This window comes from Cervus elaphus, chromosome 5 (assembly GCF_910594005.1).
Source record: "Cervus elaphus chromosome 5, mCerEla1.1, whole genome shotgun sequence".
Classification (NCBI taxonomy): domain Eukaryota; kingdom Metazoa; phylum Chordata; class Mammalia; order Artiodactyla; family Cervidae; genus Cervus; species Cervus elaphus.
This window is the reverse complement of record NC_057819.1, coordinates 19,585,556-19,613,439: the sequence shown is the minus strand read 5'-3', so window position 1 is coordinate 19,613,439 and position 27,884 is coordinate 19,585,556. Positions and strand designations below refer to the sequence as shown.

General features: G+C 39.8%; 1 protein-coding gene across 3 annotated transcripts; it reads left to right on the top strand.

Moving 5' to 3' along the window:
* Window positions 1-3,867: 3,867 nt before the first annotated feature.
* ZCCHC8 (zinc finger CCHC-type containing 8) lies at window positions 3,868-27,654 on the top strand. Of its 3 annotated transcripts, XM_043901952.1 has the most exons (14): window positions 3,868-4,223; window positions 5,493-5,535; window positions 8,812-8,886; window positions 10,809-10,914; window positions 12,073-12,147; window positions 14,346-14,449; window positions 14,568-14,633; window positions 15,202-15,262; window positions 15,728-15,870; window positions 16,806-16,948; window positions 19,672-19,793; window positions 21,488-21,574; window positions 21,831-21,948; window positions 23,752-27,654. In XM_043901952.1, exons 1-14 carry the CDS (start codon window positions 4,025-4,027, stop codon window positions 24,531-24,533), a joined length of 2,124 nt encoding a protein of 707 aa, XP_043757887.1. In that variant the 5' UTR covers window positions 3,868-4,024; the 3' UTR covers window positions 24,534-27,654. The 3 variants fall into 3 exon arrangements, with proteins under 3 accessions (XP_043757887.1, XP_043757888.1, XP_043757889.1); XM_043901953.1 differs by lacking the exons at window positions 3,868-4,223; window positions 10,809-10,914 and having other exon boundaries at window positions 5,487-5,535; XM_043901954.1 differs by lacking the exons at window positions 3,868-4,223; window positions 5,493-5,535; window positions 8,812-8,886; window positions 14,346-14,449; window positions 14,568-14,633 and having other exon boundaries at window positions 10,865-10,914.
* Window positions 27,655-27,884: the final 230 nt, after the last annotated feature.

The window sequence follows — 27,884 nt, the reverse complement described above, 5'->3', positions numbered from 1 at the left end:
TATCCTTGTATTGACTTTGCATAAAAATTTGATCCAGTCAAATGCTAATCTTTAGTTCAGACCTCTTTCTGGAGTTTAGTCCCAAATACCTGGCTAATACATACCTCTCCACTGGGGCCTAAAATTCCACCTTCAATATACTAATACACCAGTGCTTCAAGAATTTCTTCCACTCGTACTTATCTCTAAGGATAAAATTGCCTCAAGTTACCACGTAGCGAAAATGAAACTCGCTCTTTACTCCCAAACATAGTCAACATCAGTTTTTCTCTATCTCAAGCAATCATTCAGCCACTTAAGTCAGAATCTGGGCAAATAATTCACTCTTCTCTCATTCCCCATTTACAACCCTTCAATTATCTCTGTTACTTTATCTTATAAATATCCTCTGCTGCTGCTGAGGATAAGGTCTCTAACGACTAAGGTCGTTTCAGCCTCTGTGACCCTAAGGACTGCAGCCTGCCAGGCTTCTCTGTCCATGGGATTCTCTAGGCAAGAGTACTAGAATGGGTTGCCATGCCCTCTTCCAGGGGATCTTCCTGACCCAGGTATCGAACCCGGTCTCCTGGCATTGCAGGCAGATTCTTTACTACTGAGCCACCAGGGAAGCCGCTTAAATATCCTCTATTTGAATATCAACTCTAGGTTACTCTTGACACTACCCTAATCCAAGCGAACATTTGTTGATTTCATTACAAAATAGCGATCTGTCTGCTACAATCAGAATGTTATTCAGCTCCATGCCTATCCTTTTCCAAACATGGGATCAGGATCATCTTATCACAATGAAAATGGGTGGGTCATGGACACACCACTTGTTTAAAATGTTGAAATGACTTCCCAATTCTAGGACTGGAAAGAATACCCGTAGTGTGATCTGTGAGTCCTTGCCTAATGTTCCAGCCACATTTTGTTCCACTCTGCCTAAGACTCATTTATCTATTTATTTTTGGTTGCACTGTGCCTTCATTGCTGTGCAAGCTTTCTCTAGTTGCAGAGAGTGGGGGCTACTCTCAATTGCGGTGCACTGGTTGGTTTCTCATGTGGTGGCTTCTCATATTGCGGAGGCTAGCTCTAGGGTGAGCAGGCTTCAGTAGTTGTGGCTTAAGGGCTCCAGAGCCAACTCAGTAGTTGTGGCACATGGACTCAGTTGCTCTGAGGCATATGAAATCTTTCTAGACCAGGGCTCAAACCTGTGTCCCCTACACTGGCAGGCAGATTCTTTTCCACTGTGCCACCAGGCAAGTCCCAGCCTAAGACTCTTAATACCATCCCCCACGCTCACCACCAACTTTTGCCCTCTTTAACATTTCATAATTCAGCTCAAAACAATTCAATTCAGACTCCCACAGAAATTTCAAATTTGTTATATATCTATAATTTCCTGTGTTTTTTATGCATATTTATCTCTTAATAAGATGAATTCCCATCAATATCCATTTTGACCCAAGATCAGAAACGTTTACGTTTATTTTTTGTTTCTTTTGGGCGTCCCAAAAGGAACCAGAGGAACAGATCAAATTGCCAACAACCGCTGTATCATCGAAAAAGCAAGAGAGTTCCAGAAAAACATCTATTTCTGCTGTATTGACTAGGCCAAAGGCTTTGACTGTGTGGATCACAACAAACTGGAAAATTCTTCAAGAGATGGGAATACTAGACCACCTGACCTGCCTCTTGAGAAATCTGAATGCAGGTCAGGAAGCAACAGTTAGAACTGGACATGGAACAGACTGGTTCCAAAGAGGGAAAGGAGTAGGTCAAGGCTGTATATTGTCACCCTGCTTATTTAACTTTTATGTAGAGTACATCATGTGAAATGCTGGGCTGGATGAAGCACAAGCTGGAATCAAGATTGGCCGGGAGAAATATCAATAACCTCAGATATGCAGATGACACCACCCTTATGGCAGAAAGTGAAGAAGAACTAAAGAGCCTTTTGATGACATTGAAAGAGGAGAGTGAAAAAGTTGGCTTAAAACTCAACATTCAGAAAACGAAGATCATGGCATCTGGTCCCATCACTTCATGCCAAATAAATGGGGAAAAGTGGAAACAGTGACAGACATTATTTTGGGGGCTCCAAAATCACTGCAGATGGTGACTGCAACCATGAAATTAAAAGACACTTGCTCCTTGGAAGAAAAGTTATGATCAACCTAAACAGCATATTAAAAACCAGAGACATTACTTTGTCAACAAAGTTCCGTCTAGTCAAGGCTATTGTTTTTTCAGTAGTTATGTATGGATGTGAGAGTTAGACTATAAAGAAAGCTGAGCCCTGAAGAATTGATGCTTTTGAACTGTGGTGTTGGAGAAGACTCTTGAGAGTCCCCTGGACAAGAAGTCCAACCAGTCCATCCTAAAGGAAATCAGCCCTGACTGTTCATTGGAAGGACTGATGTTGAAGCTGAAACTCTAATACTTTGGCCACCTGATGCGAAGAGCTGGCTCATTGGAAAAGACCCTGATGCTGGGAAAGATTGAAGGTGGGAAGAGAAGGGGACGACAGAGGATGAGATGGTTGGATGGCATCACCGACTCAGTGGGCATGAGTTTGAGTAAACTCCGGAAGCTGGTGATGGACAGGGAGGCCTGGTGTGCTGCAGTCCATGGGGTTGCAAAGAGTCAGAAACGACTGAGCGACTGAACTGAACTGAACTTGGGCTTCCCTGGTAGCTCAGCTGGTAAAGAATCCACCTGCAATGCAGGAGACCCCAGTTCGATTCCCGGGTCCAGAAAATCCCCTGGAGAAAGGACAGGCTACCCGCTCCAGTATTCTTGGGCTTCCCTTGCGACTGAGTTGGTAAAGACTTGGCTCGAAATGCGAGAGACCTGGGTTCAATCCCTGGGTTGGGAGATCCCCTGGAGAAGGGAATGCTACCCACTTCAGTATTCTGGCCTGGAGAATCCATGGACAGAGGAGCCTGGCAGGCTATACATATACAGTCCATGGAGTCCCAGAGTTGGACACTACTTGGCGACTTTCACTTTCCTTTTGTTTCTTTTGCTAGACTGCACCCTCTATGAAACCAGGACCAGGCAGTCTCTATTTCGCTCACTCTAGCATCCTCAGCTCCTAGAACAGTGCCTAGCACACAGAACTCGGTAAATAAATGTTGAATGAACGAGTGATTAAAGGAACTGCTGCTGCTGCTGCTGCTGCCTCTCTTCAGTCGCGTCCGACTCTGTGCGACCCCATAGACAGCAGCCCACCAGGTTCCCCCATCCCTGGGATTCTCCAGGCAAGAACACTGTAGTTGGTTGTCATTTCCTTCTCCAATGCAAGAAAGTGAAAAGGGAAAGTGAAGCCGCTCAGTCATGTCTGACTCTTGGTGACCCCATGGACTGCAGCCTACCAGGCTCCTCCGTCCATGGGATTTTCCAGGCAAGAGTACTGGAGTGGGTTGATTGAAGGAGAGGTATCACCAAAAGCTTCTAGGGACAAATCTAAAATAATCTAAAATCAAGCTAGCTTTTTATGAAAAAGTGAAACAAGTCCAACCAACTGAAGTAGCTTCTCCAAGAACAAAAAAGGTAGTCTGTGGCAAAACTGGAGTTCCTTATTGTTGTTTGGCATGAACACCAGAATCTGTGACAAGCCATGCATCGTGCTCTGATTTTTTATTTATTTTTTCTCCCCCTAGTTTTGAGGCAAAACGGGGACAACTCGCATTGTAACACTTTCTGATCTGGTTCCGCTTTCTTCACGTTAAAAACAACCAATCCCAGTATGCAATGCAAACAATGAGTTAACAGTCGCTTAGAAACCACATATCCCAGCATGCCACGATCCCGAGCAATCTCGGAAGTGGGTAGAGGAGACGCCACTGCATTCTGGGAGTTGTAGTCTCACAGGACTGGCCCGCCCCTTGTGCAACTTCGGCGGCCTACGTTTGGAGGAAACCCTACTTGGGTGGCTTAGCGCGGTGGGGGCCCTAGAGAGCGGTTCCGCCCAACAAAATCTTCGCCTCCGGCCTGGTGGTCAGCTCCGCCTCTTCTCGTATATTTCCCACAGCCCAAAATGGCGGCGGAGGTGGATTTTGGCGATTTAGAGCTGTTCGAGGCGTTTGACCACCCAGAGGACTCGACTCCGAAGCCCGTTCACACCCGCTTCAAGGACGACGACGGCGACGAGGAGGACGAGAATGGGATTGGCGACGCGGAGCTGCGGGAACGGCTTCGGCTGTGCGAGGAAACCATCGAGCAGCTCCGCGCCGAGAATATCCTTCCCGCTCCCTGGGCCCTGTCACCGGGGCGTGTGGTGGGGCCCGTGCCGGTAGGGCGCGGGCGGAAATTCCACAAGGGCCAGAATTCAGCCTTAGAATCTAGGGTTCGGGTTGCGTAAAATGTCCTCGAGGCCTCGGCACAGACCTCTCCGCTTGTGGGATTCATTTCCTAGACCTCATTCGCTTCTCCCGTCCACGAGTCTGAGGCGGGATTTTAGCGTTATTACGGACTGTTTCAACTGTTCAGTTGTAGACTGTTCACTACGTCTCTTCCCGTCTTTTGAGTCATTATCCGGTCTCCTTTTTTGGAACCAGTGTAAAGTTGATGCAGTCACGCTATGTGGTGTATTAGGCGATACCGGCTACTTTGACCTGGGCGCAGATGTGTCTTTAAGGCGGGGCCAGTTAGTGGTCCTATTCTGTGGAATTGGGGTCCCTAAGGAGTCGAGGCATGCACAGAGAAATGGTTCATTGCCTGATGACCATTGGGGATTCATTTGAAAGTTCTTCCACTTTGAAACAGCTTCCGTGTGGAATGTGCATTGCAGAGCTCCAGGGAAAACGCTCCCAATAAGTTTCCGTTAGACTTTAGTTTCATGTCCACAGCCTTTCTAGCAAAATGTGTTAATATGTTTATATGTTCTTAGAGGGTGTTTGCGGGTGGAGGTTAACTTATTTTAAAAGTTTTTGTTTATTTTTACTTAGCTTACAATTTTGGTTCAGGAACTTTTTTCTAGTGTAAGGTTTTCGAAGCCTTTTGTTTTTCATAATGCTTTTTTCCTGAGCATTTTATTGTGGAAAATTTCTAAAGACAGAAAAGTTGAAAGGATTTGGCGGTGAACATTCATAGATTCCATCCTAGATTTTTCAGTTCTTAACGGTTTGTTATGCTGCATTTACCTTACTGAGTTATCATGATGCTTTTGACCTGGAACGTTTTCTTAAGTAGCTGTTTAACTTCTGACTGTACACTCTTGTCCGAATAGCATTTTTGGTTTCAGTCTGTTAGTCTCTTTTGAATTACATGACCCTATCTTAGAAATGCCGTGTTGGAAGGGTATGTACTTTAGCTTTTTAGATCCAGGTACTAGTCCTGCAACAGAAAAGGTCAGTAAGTGTGTCATCCTCAAAATATTTGTCTTTTAACTTTTGTAACATATTTATAACATGTTTATAACATTGACATCAAAAGTGAGGTTAGTAATTGAATTTTATGATCTTATTTCTGTTTAATGAGGGCTATCCTCCTTAACAAGTAATAACATCAAGAACTTAAAAGAAAATTGAATATTTTGACTCGACCAAGGTATGAGATCTTGAATTTGCACTATAATGTACTTTTTATTTTGTCCTGATATTAATATTTAATCGCAGGTTTTGGGTTTTTTTTTTTTTTTGAAGTATTTGGGATTTTTGTATTGCTTGTATGTGTTCCGTATACTCTGAAGAAATCAGAGTAATGATCCTTTATTTTTAATTTATGAGGGTAAAATTTGAATTCTCATAACTGCATTAAACTTTGAAACTGACTGGGTGAAAATACGTGTTAAACACAAACCAGAAATTTTTTCTTAATCTTCAGAATAAGTTATCTTCAGGCAAGTTATCAACCTATTCACGTTTCTATTCAGTGAACATTTCTGGGAAATTAGAATTCAAATTACAGTATTGATATAGCTGAAGATTTATTTACACAATTAAAATGTGTCTGTAAATAGAAACAATGCAAGATATATTTTAGAAGAAGAGAAAGGAGTTGCTTTTGAAAAAAGTACAGTGAGTAAATTTGCTTTCAGGCATCTAATTTTAATAGATATTTACATGTTGATATTTCCTTTTTTATGTAATTTTATTTGTTGGCTAGCTGGATCTTCATTGCTGCACAAGCTTTGCTCTAGTTGCAGCTGCTGCTGCTGCTAAGTCACTTCAGTCGTGTCCGACTCTGTGCGACCCCATAGACGGCAGCCCACCAGGCTCCCCCGTCCCTGGGATTCTCCAGGCAAGGACACTGGAGTGGGTTGCCATTTCCTTCTCCAATGCGTGAAAGTGAAGTCGCTCAATCGTGTCCGAGTCTTAGCGACCCCATGGACTGCAGCCTACCAGGCTCCTCTGCCCATGGGATTTACCAGGCAAGAGTACCGGAGTGGGTTGCCACTGCCTTCTCCCTAGTTGCAGGGAGAAGGGACTACTCTCTAGTTGCATTGTGCAGGCTTCTTGTTGCCATGGCTTCTCTTGCAGAGCACAGCCTCTAGGGCTCAGGCTTCAGTAGCTGTGGCAGCTGGGCTCTGTAGTTAACGGTTCCCGGACTCTAGGGTACGGGCTCAGTAGTTGTATCGCAGAGGCTTAGTTGCTCCACAGCAAGTGGGATCTTCCCGAACGAGGGAGCGAACCGTGTCTCCTGCATTGGTAGGTGGATTCTTTACCATTGAGCCACCAAGAAGGCCCCAGTTATTTCTTAGTTTGCATTTATTTAGTAGCCACTAAATCTAAAATATTTATTAAAACAGATTTACTATACAGAGTGGTATGTTAACGCTTTCAGACTTTGGGGTGCCATGATGCAGTTTCACATGGAATTTTTTATCCCTGGTACCAGCTGAAGTAACCTGCTGCATTGGTGACTAAAATTTTAGAATTTAGACATATTTCAGAATATGTCTAAAGAATAATTTCTCTATGCCCTACCTTCCTATCTATGTGAGCACACTCTGTGGATCTACACTTGTTTTTGGTTAGGTAGTAAATGTATTGAATGTGAGTAGGATTCCTAAAAAAATAAGTCATAATTTTTATATGTGTAGAGATATTTTATTTAGACAAGTGCGTGCTTTGTAATACAATCATTTGAACATTAAATATTTATTTAAAAGTGGGTTACAATCACCTGAGTTTAAATGATTATAGCATTATAGGCTTTACCAATTTATAAGGAAGCATTAGTACCCTGAAAAAGGAATAAACTATATATTTATTTATTTAGAATTAGAGTTCTCCACATTGTGAGACTGACAGAACTTTCTACAGAAAACCAAGGAAGAAAAAAATTTAGATAAAATTTCTTCCTCATTTGTCTTGATTTAACCCTCATTTTTGGAACTTGCATATCAAAGTGTCTCCCAATAAACATTGTGAGTTGGTTTTTGTTGTTGTTTCTTTATATGATAAAAATTTTAAATGTACAGAAAGTGGAAAGAATAGTATAATTAATACTCATTTTTATCACTTAGATTTAACAATATTTTGACATATTACCTTCCTTCTAATTCCATATACATATTTTACCCCAAATATTTCAGCATGTATTCTTTTTTCTAAAAACTTTCATGTATTACCACAACACCATGGTCACACCTAATAACTGGCGTGATTTCCTTAATAACATTCTCAACCATATTCAGATTTCCCCAACTGAATGTCTTTATCACTGATTGCTCAAACTGAACGCCAATCAAGAGTCACACAATTGCATGTGGTTTTTAAAAACATGGTGTTTTGTTTTGTTGGATAGCTGTATTTATTTACTTATTTTTGACTGTGCTGGGTCTTTGTTGCTGTGTGGGCTACTCTAGTTGTGGTGTGTGGGCTTCTCATTGCGTTGGCTTCTCTTGTGGAGCACGGGTTCTAGGGCGCTCGGCCTTCAGTAGCTGTGGCACAAGGGCTCAGGAGTTGCAGTTCCTGTAGAGCGCAGGCTCAATAGTTGTGGTGCATGGGATTAGTTGCTCCATGGTATGTAGGATCTTCCTGGACCAGGGATCGAACCCGTGCCTCCTGCATTAGCAGGCAGATTCTTTACCACTGAGCCACTAGGGAAGCCTACAATGTATTTTTTTTTTTAAACTGCAGTTTTTGCAAATTGAAACAAGTTTCTGGATGTCTTCATATTTTAATTTTATTTCTCTACTTGATGTGAGCAGTTCTACATACAGATTAGTTGATTTCGCATGCTGTATAGGTACAAGGCTTTGAGGAAAGTGTGGAAAAATCAGATAGAGCTGCTCCCAGGTTACCAAAGGAATATATAGCAGATTTCAAGGCTGCAGTCTAGTTCTATTTTTTCCAGTATTTGAAAGTCACATCCAGGAATAGTGTAATTTTACATCTTTACTTTAAAATTTTGGATCTGAGATGTTTAGTGCAGTGTTCTCTGCCCTCCAAAAAGTCTACCCATTTATTTATAAAGTATTTCCATTTCCTGTATATTTCCAAGCCAAATTCACTATGATTCTTTCAGAATTATATTCTTTGTAACCTGCTGGTTTACTCAGTTCCTCCCTCTCCTCAATTTGTAAACAAACAGCCATTAGGTAAAGAAACTTTCTGGTTGAAAACTGAAAGATTAACTGCAGCTTTTAATTTTTTATGAAATATTTAAAATATATATGTAAAGTAAAAGATAATCTTTATAAAATTGTTCAAGTATGTAAAATTGGTGAAAACCGGAGTTCCTGGTGGTTCTTGATCTTGTTCGTAAAATATTATATCATCTTTGGTACTTAGAAATGATAAAGGTTCAGTGTTTATATATACATATGCAAGTTTTACTTTAATGTCTTCTAAGAATATGTTTTAACTTCTGTTTTAGTGGAATATTGGTGAACAATACTAAGTTAGATGGACCTTTATTACAGATTCTATTTATGAACAATGTTATTTCAAAGTAAGTAATTTTTTCTTTCCTAAATATTATGAGCTAATGTGTTTATGATACAGTGTTTGTATAAATATGCTGTTTTCATCTGTATTTATACCATCTGTATTCATTTTACTTAAAATTTATGGAATCATGATAAGAGCCAGGACTTTGCAGTCATAACCTGAATTTGAGTCTGGCTACCTCTGCTTTCTAGTAGATAGGTGAACCTGGAGAGGTCGCTTACCCTCTCTGCATATCAGTTTCCTTACTGGAAAATAGGACACTAATAGTAACTACCTTTTAGGTAACTAAATGAGCACCTGTAAGAGCCCAGTGTTGTTATTGTTTAGTTTCTAAATGGTGTCTGACTCTTTGCAACCCATTGACTGTAGCCCATTACATTCCTCAATCCATGGGATTTCCCAGGCAAGAACACTGGAGTGGGTTGCCATTTCCTTCTCCACGGGATCTTCCCTACCCAGGGATTGAACCTGCCTCTCCTGCAGCTCCTGCATTAGCAGGTGGATTCTTTATCACTGCGTCACCAGGGAAACCCAAATAGCCCAAATAGCTGTCTAGCTGCTAATAAAAGTCACTGCTACCACCATTTTGCTACCAGAATCAGGGAGCTGAGTCTTCCCTGTTGGCTATGTTCAAAACTTACCATGTGATTTTTTTTTTTTTTTTAATAGCAAAACTAGACGTTTGCTAGTTTTCAGTATTCTTGGGTCTCGGATGTCTCAGTGCTTTCCTAAGATACTTGCTAGAATGTTCTGAAATGGTTTGAGGCCTTGACCCATGCCTTGCTTGAAGCATGGTCATAGACATTTCAGATGGTTGCTTGCCCCCTCCTGCATCACATGTTGTCATATCTTAGACGCTGTGCAAGGTAAAGGGAGCATACTTAGGTGTTACCTGCATGGCAGATCCATTGGCTGCTTTATCTCACAGAAGTGGAACCTGAAGCTGTGTGGGGTGGTACAGCCAGTGGCACGGTGCTGGGCATGTGGGACTCCAGGGCCACTGTCACCATCAGAGTCAGCCTCTAACTCAAGCTCCTGGCAGACCTTTTTTTTTTCCCAATTAAAAAAAAAATTTTTTTGGCCACACTGCATGGCATGTAGGATCTCAGTTCCTGAACAGGAATCGAACATACACCCCCTGCGTTGGGAGTGCTGAGTCTCAACCACTGGACCACCAGAATTCCCTCCTGACAGTCTTAATGTCTGCACCACTCACCTGAGGTTGTGCCTGCAGAAATCTTAGAATGTCAGAGCTAAATAGACCTAACAGATCATCAAGTCCACGAAGAGGAATTTGGCTCTTTGGCCCCTTCTGAACTGAGCACTGAAGAGTATTTGATGAACATGGTTCTTGACCTGGAGAGCTGGAGAACATAGACCTCGGCCATTTTTCTTGCATTGCATTTTGGTCTTTTTTTTTTTCCTCCAGTGTCATATTTACATAGGTGTTGCCTTGTGTGTGCAGAAAGAGTCTGTGGGAAGAGGCTGTGGAAGAGCTGAATGCATTGATTGTGTGTGTGTTGCAGAAATAAGTGGCTGTGAGACAGGGTAGGAAGGGGGCTTTTTGTATGTAACTATTTTACTTCTTTTGAATTTTGAACCATTTCCATGTGTTATATATTTACAAATTAAATTTGTAAAATTTATAAATCCATGTAGTCTTTGTGTAAGTATCTGCCAGCTGTTCCATGCTAGGCACTATGTTAGATTGTCATCATTGTATTGTTAACTTGGCAAAAATGGGTTTGTTTTTTTTTTTCCCTAAAGAATAGATTAGACTGTTACATACAGTTAGTGATTTGATATAAACTCTGAAAAACAAAATAACTATATTTACACATGTCATCTTCTAAAAATGCATGACTTCAGTCAAGTCAGTGTTTTACTCTGTCTGGGTTCTGACCACTTTGTCCTCTTATGCAGGCAATATCATCAAGAAATAGAGGAATTTGTATCAAATTTAGTAAAAAGATTTGAGGAACAGCAGAAAAATGATGTGGAAAAGACTTCCTTTAATCTTTTGCCCCAGGTATTTCAAACTTAAGAGACTTTAAGATTAGTAGGTTATGCGTATTACTGCCAATTATTAGGCGGCTCCGGGGATCCTCTTGAATCAAAACCAAAATGGTTGTTGAGGTTGTCTGTTCACCTTCCATCCTGCAACCTGACTTCCTCTCCACAATCTGACCAATGCAGCCATGGGGCTTTCTTTTGGAATTGTGATTGCTTTTCTTAGGGAATAATATTCACACCTGGCTACACTCAAAGCCTTTCCCCCTGCACCATTCCCTAACTTGGACGCATGGTTTGGGGCAGAAAATTAATTTTAGGCCAGGGAAAAACATCTCTTTTTCTGGGGACTATAAAAAATGGATATTCTTGTTTGTTTGGTTTTTTTTACTAAAATGAACAAGTTCATGTATCATCCTTTTTTCCCCTCTACTTGTTTTAAAAATCAGTAGCATGCCCAAAGAAATCTGAGAGATTCCACTGTGTGAATATTAAGGCATAAATTTATCTCAAGAAAATCAGGATTATGATTTCTGGGCTTTTTTTTTTTTTTTTTTAATTAAAAGTTAAGGTAAGTAGAGGCTCTCAAATAAGGATTTTTAGCTGTTTATCCTCAGAGGTTGGAGAATGGAGTATTCTAGTTTACTAAATTTTTGTCACCTTTAGTTTTCATCTATTATATATAATTTTTTTTAAAGATTCAAGGAACAGAATACATTTAACAATAAAAACCATACTGAATGTTATTTAATTTTTGGTTCAAGAAACACTTCAGAATTTTGTGCCTTGAGTATCAGTATTGACCAGCAATGACAAGTTTATATTTTTAAATTTTTGATTATCTAATTTGAAGATAAAGCCTGTCTTGTCAGTTTAAATGTTGAAAGTTCCATAATTAATATTTATTAACATAAAAGTCATAGTGTAAGCTAATGCTTCAGAAGATGCTATCTTTTATATCTTTTTTAACTTTCCCACTTGGGAAATAGCTTTCATAAACTTTCCTACCTAGCTTAACTTCTCACTCCTCCTGATTATCACAGCAATGAATTCAAACTTTTATATACCTTAATGGTATGTATTAGAAAATAAAGTGAATGTGTTCAGATTCAATTATGAAATTTAAAGTTGTTAAAAATTGTTTAGCTTTTGTAACTTGTGTTTTTCTTTGTGTTAGCCATCCAGTGTTATGCTAGAAGAGGACCATAAAGTAGAAGAATCCAGTGCCGTTAATAATAAGGAAGCTTTTAGTGTAAGTTTGGACACTTTGGTTTTGAATTCTGCAGATATATTTCCTATCCTCTGTCCATTGGGTAGCATTTACATGGTAAACTGATGTAGTCGCGTGTCATCTAATGATCACACATTCTTTCATTAAATCTGTTGTAAACAACAGTGTAGGCTTCAGCCTTCTAAATATTATAGTTTGCTTTATAATAACTATTTCATTGTGACCTAGGAGTACAATAGATATACCTCAGAGGACTTTATTTTTCTCCTGAGTATCCTCTCTGTTCATTCTCTTTTCTTTTTTTTTAAATAGATTTTATATTTTTTAGAGCAGTTTTTAATAGATTTTATAATTTTAATAGATTTTATATTTTTTTCAAGTTCACAGAGAAATTGAGTGAAACATAAAGAGATTTGCCACGCCTCCCCTGCCCCCACACATTTATAACCTCCCCCTCTATCAACATCTCCCACCAGATGGTACATTTGTTACAATTGATAAATCTGCAGTGACACATCATTATCACCCAGAGTCCATGGTTTACGTTAAGGTTCACTTTTGGTGCTGTATGGTCTATGGATTTGTACAGTAATACGCATCTACCATTAGACCTTCATATAGAGTAGTTTCACTGCCCTAAAAATTCTCTTTACTCCACCTATTCATCATCCTCTCCCCACTCATCGTCTTTAAGAACTTGGATGAAAATATAGGAAGCATGCTTGTGGAACTTACAGATGGGTGAATCTGAGAGGGATAAATAACTAGTATAACAAGTGGCAACTTGGAAATGTTAAATATTTGAAAGACTCATATAGTAAGTGAAAAACAGAAGATTTTTAACAGAGATGAGCCTATATGTAGGCCTTTTGATACCTATGCAAAATTCAGAGGTGCCAGTGCAATGTCATGTGTGATTTTGCAACTTAAAAGTTTTTAAAGAAGATGATATAATCCTGGATTCCATTAAAGGAAGACCAGTTTTCATGTTCATGGAGTATTGTGTGCCATTGACATACCACAATTTAGACTAATAAGTGTGCAACATCCTAGTCAGGTGCCACCTTAAATCCCAGAACCTTATTGTTTAGAAGGGAGATGAAGTTATCTAGTTCAAGGTCAGGATCTTTCTTTAAAGCGCCCTGATAGCTAGCATCCTGGTCTTTTTTTTTTTTGACTCTTCTCAGTAACGTGGAATTTACTTTAAAAAAATAAATGAGACATACTTCTTCATGTGTCACATCTCTGATAGAAATTTGTACTCTCTAAAAGTTGAGCTGAAATGTGCTTCTTGTACTCACTGGTCCTAGTTTTGCCGCTTGGCACTCTATAGGGTGATCTCACATGATACCTTTGCAGATATTAGCCTTTATCACATATGCAGAGTTGTGTCCATGTCTTATAAATCTTCCCAGTAAGATCTGTGGGCTCTTCATCCTCCCAGCACAGACAGGATATAGATGATATAAAGTGTTATTAGTTTTCTCAAGTATGACAGTGGTATCATGATTTGTAGGAGAATGTTCTTAGGAGGATCATACTGAAGTATTTAGGGGTGCCATGTTGTGAATGGTGCAGTGTTGTATGTAGCTGGTTATGTGTGGAAGCTGGATCTCGGGTAGGAAGTTATTAGTCCCCAGCAGGAGCAAATAATAGCTTAGACTAAGGTGAGAGTGGTGGCAGCTTACTTTTTAAAAATGGCTCAGTAAAAAGTATGTTTTTGTGTGGAGAGAATGATGTGCACACAGAAATGTCAGTTAACCATTGTTGAATCTAGATGAGGGCTCATGGGTGTTCCAACTTTTTCTGTATGAAATTTTTCCAAATTTCTATGGAGTTTTTCTCCTATTGGGAGACAAGGAAATGGAAACAATAAATATAGAAATAAAGACAGCTTTCTGAGGATCTTGCTACAAAAGGAAGCAAAGAAATGGGAAATAGAAGAATTGTTGACAAATTTTTGCTCTTTAAGTCTGGAGGGAGTGCCCCTGACAGTAGTGATCCAACAGGAAAAACTCCATGATCTAGGGAATTGAGTGATGGAGATTTTACTGACGCATCAGGATGTGACTCCTTCACTAGGGAGTTGATTATTATTTCTAGTAATTTTATCATCCAGAAATAAGTTGGTAAAACAATTAATCATAGTCTTACAGTATCTAATGTCATCTTTTTTTTTTCCGCTTAAATAGCAATATTTTTTGACTTGTTTTCTGCAGGTTGTAGGAAGTGTCCTGTATTTTACTAATTTTTGCCTTGATAAATTGGGGCAACCGCTACTAAATGAAAACCCTCAGCTTACGGAAGGATGGGAAATACCCAAGTATCCTACATAGTGAATGAAGATCTTTATGCATCTTGCCATTAAGTTCACCTTTAAAAAAATAAAAAACCAAATTGTGCAGACTATGATAACTATTCCTTAATAAAACTCACTAAAGGTACCAGCAAGTCTTCAGCCACATTGTTTCTCTAGAAGGGCAAGAAATACAAGTAAAGGCAAAAAGGTTTGTGTGGGGAGTTGCTTTTGTTTTCTTCTTCTTCTTTATTAACCAAAACCATAAACTCTTATAGCTTGAAAAGTTAATATTACCGGTTTACTACGAATAAACAGATTAAACCAGAATTTCAGTACATAGACATAGAGTAAATCTCTAAGTCAGTCATATTGCAACTCGTTGGTTCAGGCCTGATGCGCCTGGGTGGGTGGAAAGGATTAATCACTGCTGTCTTTGATTGCTGTCTTATAACCATCTACCCCTTTCCAAGTTTCCTAATGGAAAATATGATAATCTGTTTGCCTCAAATCCTTCTGTTATCAGCCACTGACAAAATTCAGAGGTAACAGATCAATCAGGAACATAAGGGCTCTTGGTTAAAAGACTTGATCAAAAGTAATATTTGTGTAACTCATTAGGACAGGAGGTGAAAGTGAGGTCATTTCTGCAGATATTAGTAATTGGTGATCTGCGTGCTTTCTTGTGTCTGATACACATTGCTGTCACACAGAATTTTATTGATTTGCTTTGATATTTCTATTTACATTGTGAAAATCTTTGTTTTTTGACCAAATAGGCCAAAGCCTCACTGTTTCAATTGTGGTTCTGAAGAGCATCAAATGAAAGATTGCCCAATGGTAAATTTTTCTCATATAAAAAAAAAAATCTTTGAACCAGAGCTTTCTAATATTTTCAGTGCATATATAGCATTGTGCGATATGAAGAAACTTCCTGTCTTACTTTCCTGTAGTCCTTAATTTTTAAATCTTTCCAAATTTCTCCATAAGTTTTAAGACATTATTTAAAAAAATAATTTATTACAGTGCTATCTATTTAAGATGAATAAAACATGCTGAGAATTCATATTTAGACAATTTATTTTAAAAACTTTGTGATAGTGCCAAGGTAATAAGAAATTGAAGGACTGCCTCTCTTCCTTGCTTATTTTTCTAAACTATCCAGTCTCTTTTATACTTGCTCCTTATGCATTAAAACTGAAATAATCTGTGTACTTGACCTAGGAAAAGTGCTTATGTTTATTTAATTTCTGAAATATTTCTACACTGCTTGATACCATTCTTTCCAAACACATTACGATTTAGCCTCGAAATGCTGCTCGAATAAGCGAAAAGAGAAAAGAGTATATGGATGCCTGTGGTGAGACAAACAATCAGAATTTTCAGCAGCGATATCATGCAGAAGAAGTAGAAGAGAGATTTGGAAGATTTAAGCCAGGAGTTATTAGGTACCTGTGTCATTTTACCTTAGAATGTCATTTCTATGTCCCCACTATTTGGAACAAGTTCTGTGTATCTTCAGGGTAATAATCAGCATATAAGTGTTCTCCCACAAGTCTCTATATAAAAGGTACATCGATTAATCCAAAAAATATCTACAGTAAGTCCCCTATATATAAAGGAGTTCTTTTCCAGAAGCACATTCATAAGTCCAAATTTGTTCCTTAGTCCAACAAAGTTAGCCTGGGTATCCAACTAACACAATTGGGTGTATATAGCATCATAGGTTTCTAATACTTTTCAAACAAATAATACATAAAAAAAACTAACACAAAAAATAAAGGAAACAATTTTAATCTTATAGTACAGTACCTTGAAAAGGACAGTAGTTAACACTACAATAGCTAGCATACAGAGGCACAGTCACATCTTTGAAAGTTCGCAACTTGAAGGTTCGTATGTAGGGGACTTAACTGTATTGTGATTGATAGGCACTGCTGTGCCACATGCTGTGTAATATAAGACATGGAAGTGATTTGGGTTTTTTTTAATTTATTTTTAATTGAAGGATAATTGCTTTACAATATTGTTTTCTGCTGTACATCAACATGAACCAGCCCTAGGTATACGTATGTCCCCTCTCTCTCGAGCCTCCCTCCCACCTCCCACCCCATCCCACCCCTCTAGGTTGTTACAGAGCCCGGGTTTGTGTTCCCTGAGTCATGCAGCAAATTCCCATTGTCTGTCTATGTTACACATGATGATGTATATATGTTTTCATGCTACTCTTTCTATTTGTCCCATCCTCTTCTTCCCCACCCTGGCTGTGTCCACAAGTCTGTTCGCTAAGGACATGAAAATGTTTTAAAATACTAGAACAGTATGTATTTTCATCCAAGCAAGAATACAGTATTTTTTTTCCTCCTCTTTTATTTTTACCCAGTGAGGAACTCCAGGATGCACTGGGTGTGACGGACAAGAGTCTTCCACCTTTTATATATCGAATGCGCCAGCTAGGATACCCACCAGGGTGGCTCAAAGAGGCCGAACTGGAGAACTCAGGGCTTGCGCTCTATGATGGGAAAGGTATAGTATGTTCAGTTAGATAAGTCAACTTAAGGGTTCTATCTCTCTCTCTTTTTTTAAATTAAAGAGTCACAATAAAATAGAATGGGAATGGCTGTCTTGTTTAGTGTGTACTGAGTTAACTAAAAAATACCATGATTTTCCTTTGTTTTACAAGGAAGAAACTAAAACTTCATTGCGAGTTATCAAATAATTATCTGGACTTGCTCAGTGACTACTGAGCAAGGTATTAGCTCTCCAGCTAGACCTCATAAACTCTTGCCTTTCTCAGTAATAGTAACAGAAATATGACCCATCTCTGCCAGGAGATCTATAAAAGTTCGAATAAATAAACCTTCTCATTAATATAATCTAAAACTTCTCTTAGGTATCTAGAAAAATATTCACACACGTGCCCAAGGAAATGTATGTATATGAAGATACTTTTTAGCATTGCATATGATAGTGAAAAATTAAAAACAACATTAAGAGATCTTCCCTGGTGGTCCAGTGGCTAAGACTCTGTGCTCCCAATGCAGGGGACCCGGGTTCGATCCCTGGTTGGGGAGCTAGATCCCGCATGCCACAGCTAAGACCTGGCGCAGCCAAAATAAATTAATTTTAAGAATATATATATATATATATATAAATATTTTAAAACAAAATTAAGGCCATAAGGGAGAACAGCTAAGTAAACCATGGTAGATCTAGGGGGTAGGATCCTTGTAGAATTTAATAAATGGAGTAAATCCATGGAGCTCCTATGGCAAGATTCTTACGCAATACTGAGTTTAAAAGATAAATTTCTGGATAGCTTATATATTATGATACTGTTGATCTTCCTGGTGACTCAGATGGTAAAAAATCTGCCTTCAGTGAGAGAGACCTGGCTTTGATCCCTGTCTTGGAAAGATCTCCTGGAGAAAGGAATGGCAACCCACTCTAGTATTCTTGCCTGGAGAATCCCATGAACAGACCAGCCTGACGGGCTACAGTCTGTGGGGTCGCAAAAAGTCAGATACGACTGAGCACTAACACCACCACCACTACTACTACTACTACCGTTGATCTTTTTTTTTTTTTTTTTTCCGTTGATCTTAAAGAAACAAAAAATCCCACATGGATGAAACCATGCTGTATATTTTCTATAAGGAGTTATGTTTGTAAAAGATATTTTTGAAAGGAACTATCTAGATTTTAGGGTTTAGACTCATAGAGGCCTTCCCTGACCACCTTATTTAAACATATCTCTCCTATGTTCATCTGTGTGTCCTGCCAGACTTTATCACTGCACCCTGTTTGTATTCTTCATGCCCTGTCACAGTTCATATATGTTTATTTATCGTGTAGCACAGTGCCTGACATCTGGTAGATAGTAAATAAGTTTTTAAAAGTCTTAACCAATATACAGCAAACTCAACAGTGGTTATCCCTGAGAGGGAAAACAGGATTGCTCTTAAGATTTTAGTATTATCTCTAATGCTCTAAATTAAAAAAGAAAAGAAAGTGTTTCTAGATATTACTTAGGTCATTAAAATAAAAACAAAACATTTACCAAGCTCCCCTTCTCACGTAGTTCAAGAAGAGTATATTTAGCACCGTCCTTTTAATATTTTATATCCCCAGGTCATGCTGACATTCAAATTATCATTACTCATGCCACTTTCTGTAGGTGCTTGCAAGTCTGTTGTTCTCTCTTTAAAAAAGAAAATTTATCTGGCTGCACCTACACACAGGATCTTTGATCTCCATTGTGGCATGTGGGCTGTTTTAGTTGCGGCATGTGGCATCTAGTTCCCTGACCAAGGATGGAACCTGGGCCCCCTGCATTGAAAATGCAGAGTCTTCGCCACTGGACCACCGATCTCTTCTTAAATTTATTTGTTCACATAGGGGTTCTTTGGACACATGGTTGTAGATAATTGAGAGTCTATAAGTTCTCTTTCTTGTTTTTAACAAAGCTCTGAATTTTGTCCTTTTGGGGTTTTTGAGATTTTCCTGATCATCATGATGGTTTTCTTTTAGTATATTTCTCTGTCCCTCTGTTTCCTGTGAATTGGTGGTAAAATCAGTCATCAGTGAACGTTGCTAATATCTAGTTACTGGGGATGGCACAGTGGTTGTATTCTCATTCTTTCATTACTTCTTGGCTTATTATCCTGAAAACTTCTATAAAGAGAAACTTCTCATCAACCATTTAGTTACCTTAGGTATATAGACATGGGACTAACAACATAAATGTTCGCTTTACTTAATGTACTTTTCAAAAAGAATGAAGTAGTTCTCAACTATCCTTCAAGGATTGCTGTCATCTGTAAAGTGGTATGAGTAGTAAGTACCTCTTAGGGTTGTTGTGAAGATTAAGTGAGTGAATACTTATAAACTGTTTAAAGCACTATCTGAGAAGAAAACATTTTTCTTATATAGTAACCATTATATAAATGTCTCTTAAATAAAAGAACTAGAATAGAGCATTAGGAAAATCATAATATCAGTGCAAAATAGACTTTTAAGCAACTCATGGAAGAACTAAACTTTCCAAGTTTTTCAGTATTTATATTTTTATCAAAATGGTATGTCCATGTTGTTTAAAAATTCTAATGGTTCAGATAAATTATAATGAAAGCCATTCTCAGAATAATTTTGTGGTCATAAATATAAGCACTTTCCAGGTCTGCTTTTGGTCCAGAGAGGGATCTATATGGGCACTCAGCAATACTAACCTTTTTGATGATCCATAATAGATGGTGCTGATGGAGAGACAGAAGCTGGAGAAGTACAGCAAAATAAAAGTGTCACTTACGATCTCTCGAAATTGGTAAACTATCCAGGTTTTAATATATCTACTCCCAGAGGAATTCCAGATGTAAGTATATTGGCTTTATATTCTTCTGGGATATAAAATTATTTGTGTAGATTGTTCAAAATGTTAGCTTATATAGCAATTACTGTCTCATAAAGAAGTAAAGGTTGAGAATTCCCTCGCTGTCCAGTGGTTAGGACTCCACACTTTGAGTGCTGAGGGTGGGAGCTCAATCCTGGGTTGGGAAACTAAGCTCCCGTAAGCCATGCAGTGTGGCCAAAAAAAAAATAGTAAATGTGACACGAATTTGAGCAAACTCTGGGAGATAGTGAAAACAAAGGAGCCTGGTGTGCTGCAGTCCATGGGGTCACAAAGAGTGGGACATGACTTGCCAACTGAAGAGCAACAAAATGTGTTGCTTATGAGTTTAACTTTTTAATTTCCTTTGTGTTGACTAGAATGTTAAGTGAAATTTTGAATTCATCAAAAAGAAAACCCAGTTTTTTCTGCTATTATGCCCTAAGGGACTAAAATAGAATGATTAGATTCTGTAAATATGAAACTATTCTAAAATTAAAAGTTTTTTTTTTTAACAACATGGGGTGATTTAAAGCAGTATTGTAATTTTACAGAATTACTTGGGAAGTATTTTTCTACCTTCAATCAATCTATGTGTACTATAACTTTTTCCTACTTTTCCTTCTTTTCCCCCCACAAAGTAAAATTTCTCCGATACAAGAAAGGTTTGCTATACTTAATCTTTTCCAACTTTTATCTTATGTTTCAGGATTCAACAACTAACTGTAGTAGTGGTGATGGTGGTGGTGGTATTTTAATAAAAATGCATTCTAGGGACTTCCCTCGTGGTCCAGGGGCAAAGACTCTGAGCTCCCAATGCAGGAGGCCTGGGTTCAATCCCTGCTCAGGGAACGAGATCCCACATGCTGCAACTAAGACCCAGTGCAGCCAAATAAATGACTTTTAAAAAAAATGCATTCTAGCTATTCTTAGGGACTGGGCAGTAGAGAAGCAGCCAAAGGTCTGAACTTAGAGTCTGGTGAACAGATCTGAAGATGTGTGTAATTAGTTAAGGGCTGGCTAAAATTGCATGTACAAACCATCGGTGCCTCTGGAAGTTGGGTCCAAATCCCAGCCTACATCAGAATCCCCTTGGGGTACGCGTTAGAAGTGCACATTCCTAAGCACCCCCTCCCCCACTTAGACTTAACTTAGTCCCTAGAGTCTATTGGTTTCACAGGAGCCCAAAGTGATTCCTGTTGAGAGCCGCTTTTGAATGTGTTACTGGCAATAAGAGAGAAAGGAGCGATTACTACTCAGTTTGAAAAGACAGAAGGTAGAAAACAGCATGAGTGAGCAAGTTAGGAGAAAGGGACAAGGAACAGTCTATGGGCAGTACTGGTTAGTGTCAGGAGGCGGTGGGAACCAGCCAGGCTGCTGAGAGTCTGTCGTCACTGCCTGTAACTTCTTAATAGCAGGCAGAACCTTTATGGCCCAAGTGGTTTTGTCAAGTAGTCTTTTAGTATTCTGTCCTGACTGTTGTGCAGGCAGAGTTGTTTTTTTTTTCCCTTTCAGTGCACTATTACTTTCTTTACCCTCCACCCCCTGCAAAAAGGAAAAGTCACATATGAAGCAGGAGTGTAATTTGATATCTCCATTTCGCCTCCCAGAAGCAGACTCTTCAGAGCATGACATTTTCCAAATACACACTTCTTTTTTCCTTCTCTTTTCATTGTTAGGAATGGAGGATATTTGGGTCAATACCAATGCAGGCGTGTCAGCAGAAGGATGTGTTTGCCAATTACCTAACTTCTAACTTCCAAGCGGTAAATAGATTTTCAGAGTGTGGTTTAGAAAAATGTATTGCTTTCATCCATGGGGTTTCGTAACTCATAGGCATCTCATTGCCTTCTCTTGTTTTGTATATAAAGCACTCTATGTTTTCTGATGAATCCAAAGGAAAAAGGTAACTACATTCACCAGTTACCTGAATTGATTTTCTGTATCATCTTTAAATGGAGGGATGGAGTGTAATTCTTTGTCTCCCCCAACTCACTTGTGTTTGGTTTGGTTCTCCGTTAGCCAAGCATGAAGTCTAGCAGCAAAAGGTCTTCGTCTCAGTCCAGCCCCAGTAGTCCAAAGAAGCAGAAGAAGGAAAACAGCGCAGCAGCCTCACCCGCCGACATGGAACTGGACTCAGGTAGGTTCCACCCCGTGGTTTTGCTTTCATTGAGAAAGTAGGACGAGTTGGTATGCTGCTGAGTTCCCTAAGAAGGAGGAAGCTCTTAATGATCAGTGACTCAGGAGTAAATCTTTGCTTTTATCCTTGGGTATCAGAGCACCTCCACTATTGCCAGTCAGAGCTGAGTTGGAAGGCTTATAGCTTGGCGTGAGAGACGGATGGGCCCGCCAACTGGGTTCCTTAGACAGACCCAGTCCCAGGGGCCCTGGATCTGGACTGGCCCCTCTGATGGGCAGTGCTTTGAGACACACAGTGGAAAATACTCCCATTTGGGAGCTCATTCCCAAGAGGAGGAAGGGCAGAACTGAGTCAAGCTTTCTCAGTTATTCTTCCCAAGTGTATAAATTCACGAAATCCCGTCTCCTCCCAGGAAAGAGAGACCGTGAGGAAAGTCCATCCTTTCGGAAAGCCAAGGGAAGGGAACAAAGGCCTTGCTCTCTGTACTCCCCTAGTCTTTTGTTCTCTGAATCCTCTGGGTTTACCATGAAACCTGTGGTCAAGCAGGATTGTGATGGTCCCGAGGGATGTGACCAGGGCGAGATGAGTAGGGTTAGGGCATTCAAGACAGTGAGAAGTGAAAATACAGAAGCGTGAAGCATCACAACATGTTTGTCCACCAACAGTGTGATAGCTGGAGTTCAGACTGGGCTGTAAGAAATGTAGTCACAATAGGCAGGTTCTTGGTTGTGAGAGCCTCATCTGGTACAGAGGAGATTGAACTTCCTCTAGATCATGGCAAGGCACTAAAGGGTTTCTAATGAGATGGAAAGATTAGTAGGACCAGATTTGTGTTTTAGAAAGACTAATTGTTTGAGGATGAGTATAAGGAAGACGAGTCGAGAGGCAGGAATGACTCTGATACTCCTGACCAACAGTAATGGTCCCAAAATAATGTAGCAGCTATGACAGGCTGTGGGAAAGGGTGGACCCCAGAGAGCTAAGGACCGGGTGTGGGTGGAAGGAAAGGAGGAGGACTCTGGTGACTGGGTTTCAGTTTTGGAGACTTAAACCAGATGCTACGGTGTTGCCAGTGAACGAGTTAACAAACGGGGGAAGAGTCTGAGTTTTAGGAAAAGATTCCTTGTTTTGTACAGATCAGATCCGTTGTGTCTGTGAGACACCCAGATAGCGATGACCAGTGACCAGTTGACCACATGAACCCACAGTTCTGTTGAGCAATCTAGACTGGGGTACAGAACTGAGAAGTAAGCCAGGGAGTTTCCCAGTTGCTTCCTCTGCTGCTGCTTCCACATCCACCCACTCGAGAGTCTAGGCAGCCTCATTTCCAGCCAGATTTCCTGCCGTGTTAAAGGTTACCCTCAGTTAGAGTTACTGGCACCAGAGATCCTTGCCTCTTCCCCTGCAGATGTTCTTTTCAGGTGGATTGAGGCCATTAAGCAATGATGATGGTATGCTTCCCAGGGGGCTCAGTGGTAAAGAATCCACCTGCCAATGCAGGAGATGCAGGTTTGATTCCTGGGTCCGGAAGATCCCCTGGAGAAGGAAATGGCAGCCCACTCCAGTATTCTTGCCTGGAGAATTCCATGGACAGAAGAGCCTGGTGGGTTAAAGTCCATGGGATTGCAAAGAGTCAGACACCATTGAGCACAGCTTACACATGTGGTATCTGAGGATCCAGTTTTCCTCTCTTGAGCCCGTTATTTTGCCATCAAACCTCTGGATTCACCTGAGTTCAAATAATAAATGCTAGTAAAATCAAGTGCTGTATGACAACTCAGTATCTCAACATCCTCATTTCAGATGCCGAGGTCCCGCATGGGTCCCCAAGCAGCGAAGCTTTTCAGTTTCAGCCCCCGCTGCCCCCTGGCACGCCTCCCCCACTCCCCCGGGGCACCCCTCCACCCATCTTCACTCCTCCGCTCCCCAAGGGCACCCCGCCGCTGACTCCCAGTGACTCACCCCAGACGAGAACAGCATCCGTGACTATGGACGAGGACTCGCTGACTCTGGAGGAACTAGAAGAACAGCAGAGGCAGATATGGGCGGCCCTGGAGCAGGCCGAGAGCGTCAATAGTGATTCGGATATTCCTGTAGACACACCTTTAACCGGGAATTCGGTGGCCTCTTCACCTTGTCCAAACGAACCTGACCTCCCTGTCCCAGAGGGAAAAACACCCGAAAAGCAGGTGCCAGGGGAGGCTGAGGTACCAGACACTGCTGCACAGAAATCGGAAGAGGAACAAGCCTCGAGCCCAGATTCTGAGACTGCTTTGCTTGGCCAGAAGGAAAAGGAAGAGTCCACTCAGGTAGACCCAAATGGTGCTTTTGACCACGGCAGGGTTGAGTCAAGCAGTGAGGTCAGGAATGGAGGGAGCAGCCAGCAGCTCCTTCATGAGGACTGCAGTCCTGCAGCAGCCATGAAGGCCCACAGTGCTATCCCCGACATGAGCAAGTTTGCAACTGGAATAACGCCGTTTGAATTCGAGAACATGGCGGAATCTACTGGAATGTACCTCAGGATAAGAAACTTGTTAAAGAATTCACCCCGAAACCAGCAAAAAAACAAGAAGACTTCTGAATGACTGCTTGACATAGCACCCAGTGCTATTTAATTATAACCCTGTGTTCTGGTAATTTGGACTAAGTGGACAGGTAAAATTGTTTTCCTATTTGTTCCTCCCATGTGAAAGAAAAAAAAAATCTATCCAAGGCTTAATTGTTGTCTAAGGTCAGGCCTCTTTTAAAGAACGGAAAGACTGAGCTTTCTGGTTTACTATATTTTATTCTCACTGATAAAAACTTGGGGGGAGGTAAGTAGGAGCCAGTTTAGAGATAGTTTGTTAAGGTTTATACTATTTTTGGATTGTGAATGTCCGTCAGGAGTGATGGTTTTTAATCTGTCTTTTGTACATCGTTTTCCCTTTCTACATTTTGCTAATTATCCTGTATGTAAGTTTAATATATCACTTTTTAAAAAAAAAATTCTAACCATTTAAAATTCATATTTCAACTCTTAACAACCAAATGAGAAAAATCAGGGATGAGCAGCTTTATACCATTTGGGGTATTTTTGTAAATGATTTACATTCATCCGTTTTAATAACACTTTTACTTTTTTGTAACTTCATTCTTCATATAAGCTTGCTATACAGGTATGTTCATCTTTGTGTACAAAGGTTTAATAAATTAGTTTTCATATACATAATCTAAGACTTTAAATATAAAAAAAATGATTCACAGTTAAATTAGTATATACAGCCTTGTACGTTTGGTAGTTAATTATGTGGTTGCAAAAATTAGTGGTAGCAAAGGAAATTAAGATGTTACAAGTTTGGGTATTTTCAGTGGGTTTCAGCCTTAAATATATCAATAGAAACAGCAGAATCTTTTAAAGTAATTATTTTGAAAAAATAAATGGTGGGCAGCTAGCCTTTGTATAAAAATAATTTTCTAGATTTGAATCCTATGATAATTGTTACAAACAAAAAGTAGGCATAAACAAATTGTGTTTAATTGTCTGATACATAATATAGAGCTGAAACTATGTTTTTGTCTTTATGTGGAATGCCATGACATCTTTACAGTCAAGTCCATGAAAATAAACGTTTAGATGATCTGAATTAGTCTTAGGTAGTGTTATTCTCCTCCGAGGCCAGCAGAGGGTGCAGAATACAACCCTTCCAGGTTTAGCTTTCACTTTGGTAACTTGGGTGTCCAAATTTAGTGTTCTATAAAACAGTAAAGAGAAGGGAAATTATATGAAAAAGGAAAAATTATTTTCAAGGCCCTCATAGAACATGCTAGAAATTGAATAAAATGTTTAATCCTTTTGGCTTTTTTCTCTGAGTCAAAGTCCATAATAAAACTGATCTTTTACCATAGTTTACATAGTGTTTTTAGATACATTATCATACTCAACATTTCTGTTAGGTAAATGTCTTCTTCACATTATGTATATAACCTGAGGAAACTTCAGCAGCATGGAGAAGTCAAGGGGGCTTGTCTGCATTCAAGAAGTTGTTGGGATTTCCCTGGCGGTCCAGTGGTTAGCTTCCACTTCAGGGACCACAAGTTCGAACCCTGGTTGGGGAACTAAGATCTCACATGCCACAAGGCACAGCCAAAAAAAAAAGAAGTGGTTGTTGAGAGGCCAGTCCAACTAAAGACTTGACCATTCCCTAAATCACACACACAGTTGTTTAAATACCCCTTAAACATTGCATTGCAGGCTCCTATGACCAGAGATAGCTAACAGTTATCTCTCTAGCATGTCCCACAAACAATTCGTGTTGAGGTTCTTTATGCATTACTATCCCATTGTCACAATCACCGTATTAAGTAGGGATTGTTAACTTCATTTTTAGAGGAAATGCTTGAGACACAGCAGGTGACTAATGTGTGAACCTAAATCTTGATCACTCAGACCCCCAATATCCATATCCATTGTACTGCCTCTCTCTAGAGTCAAAAGCTCTAGAAAAGCACTAATTTCTCAATTGATTGCTGTTTCTCGATTTATTCAGTTATGTATTGAGGGCACACTTGTGTTGAGTTGTTCTATGTGCTTTGGGTCATTAAAAGAGGAAAACTGTAAAATAGAATGTGTTTTAAGAAGAGCTTGGATACTAGTAAGAGAAAATGGATGGTTTCCTCTTAGGAGATTCATCACATGGCCATGTGAAGTGGGCAAGGTACCTCAGCTATTTTGGGGTGGTAGGAGAGGCAGCTAGGGAAGACTGCCTTTAAATTCACAGAGCCAGGAGTTTCAATATTCATTTGGAGGGCATTTGAAAACTTCTGGAAAAAAGAACCTTTGAGCTAATCCTTAGAAAAGGTAGGTAGAAAAAAAAAAAAGGTAGGTAGAACTACAGGTTTCCATAGACAGAATGAGCATTGGAATATACAAGAAATGGCATGAGGGAAACCAAGCAGGAACTCTCAAGAAATGTAGGATGGTAGGGGCGGGGGGGGGACTTAAAAGCATTATTCATTGATGCTGAGGACTCTTGATTGCTTTACTATAGGGTTGGAATTTTATTAAGACAAAGGATCTGCTGAAGGTCTTGCAATGTGACCTGACCTCATCCAAGTGGTATTTGAGGAAGAGAATCCTAAAGCAGAATTCAGAATAATTTGAGAGGAGACATTTTATGGAAGGGAACTCAAAAAGCAGGAAGTAGTTGCCTTAAGAAGGTGCCCCATTTTTCAAATGTATTCTGTCCCATGGAGTATTAGGAAGAGAGTGTTGGGTGGAGGAGCGAGTTATTGTTTGGACTTGGCCATGCTGTGACAAGTCTCCAGGTGTGGGGAGGTGAGGTCATAACCAAACACTTGTACTTCAGGATGAACTTGGAGCCAGGGTGGGGACCCGTATCTAATCTTTGCCTTTCGGTGAAAAGGAATGTGAATTGTCTCACAGGCCGCTAAAACAAGGCCAGCTGTTTGTCATCTCCTTGAGCAGCTAAGAAGGCACTTTCCTTTCTAAAAATACCAAAGGACTGATTTCTTTTTTCAGAGGTTGCATGTCCTTACGTGGGCAAAAGTATAGTCTACTTTGTGCCAACGAGAAGCTTCCTCCTGGCTGGTTCTGTTCTTCAGCTTCTCTGCTGGAGTCGTTTTGCCCTTCTATCTCATACTTGGTAGATTATCATTAGCACATAAGACCAACAAGGGTGTTGTAACAATTGTGAATTTATAAGGTAGGACTCAGTTCCTAAGAACTTGTGTTTTTAGCCTCTAGGAAAAATAATTTTTTTTCAAGGTATTCATTGGACTTACTGGTACAAATTCACTTTTAAATGTTTAGGGTTAAATTATTTTGTTAAAGCATTTCTAAAGAGTTCCTAATTACAGAGCTCTTTCTATGAATAACATGCAGATCTCTGAATAAGCATGTTTTGAAAATCACCAGCAATCTAGCTAGAATGTTTATA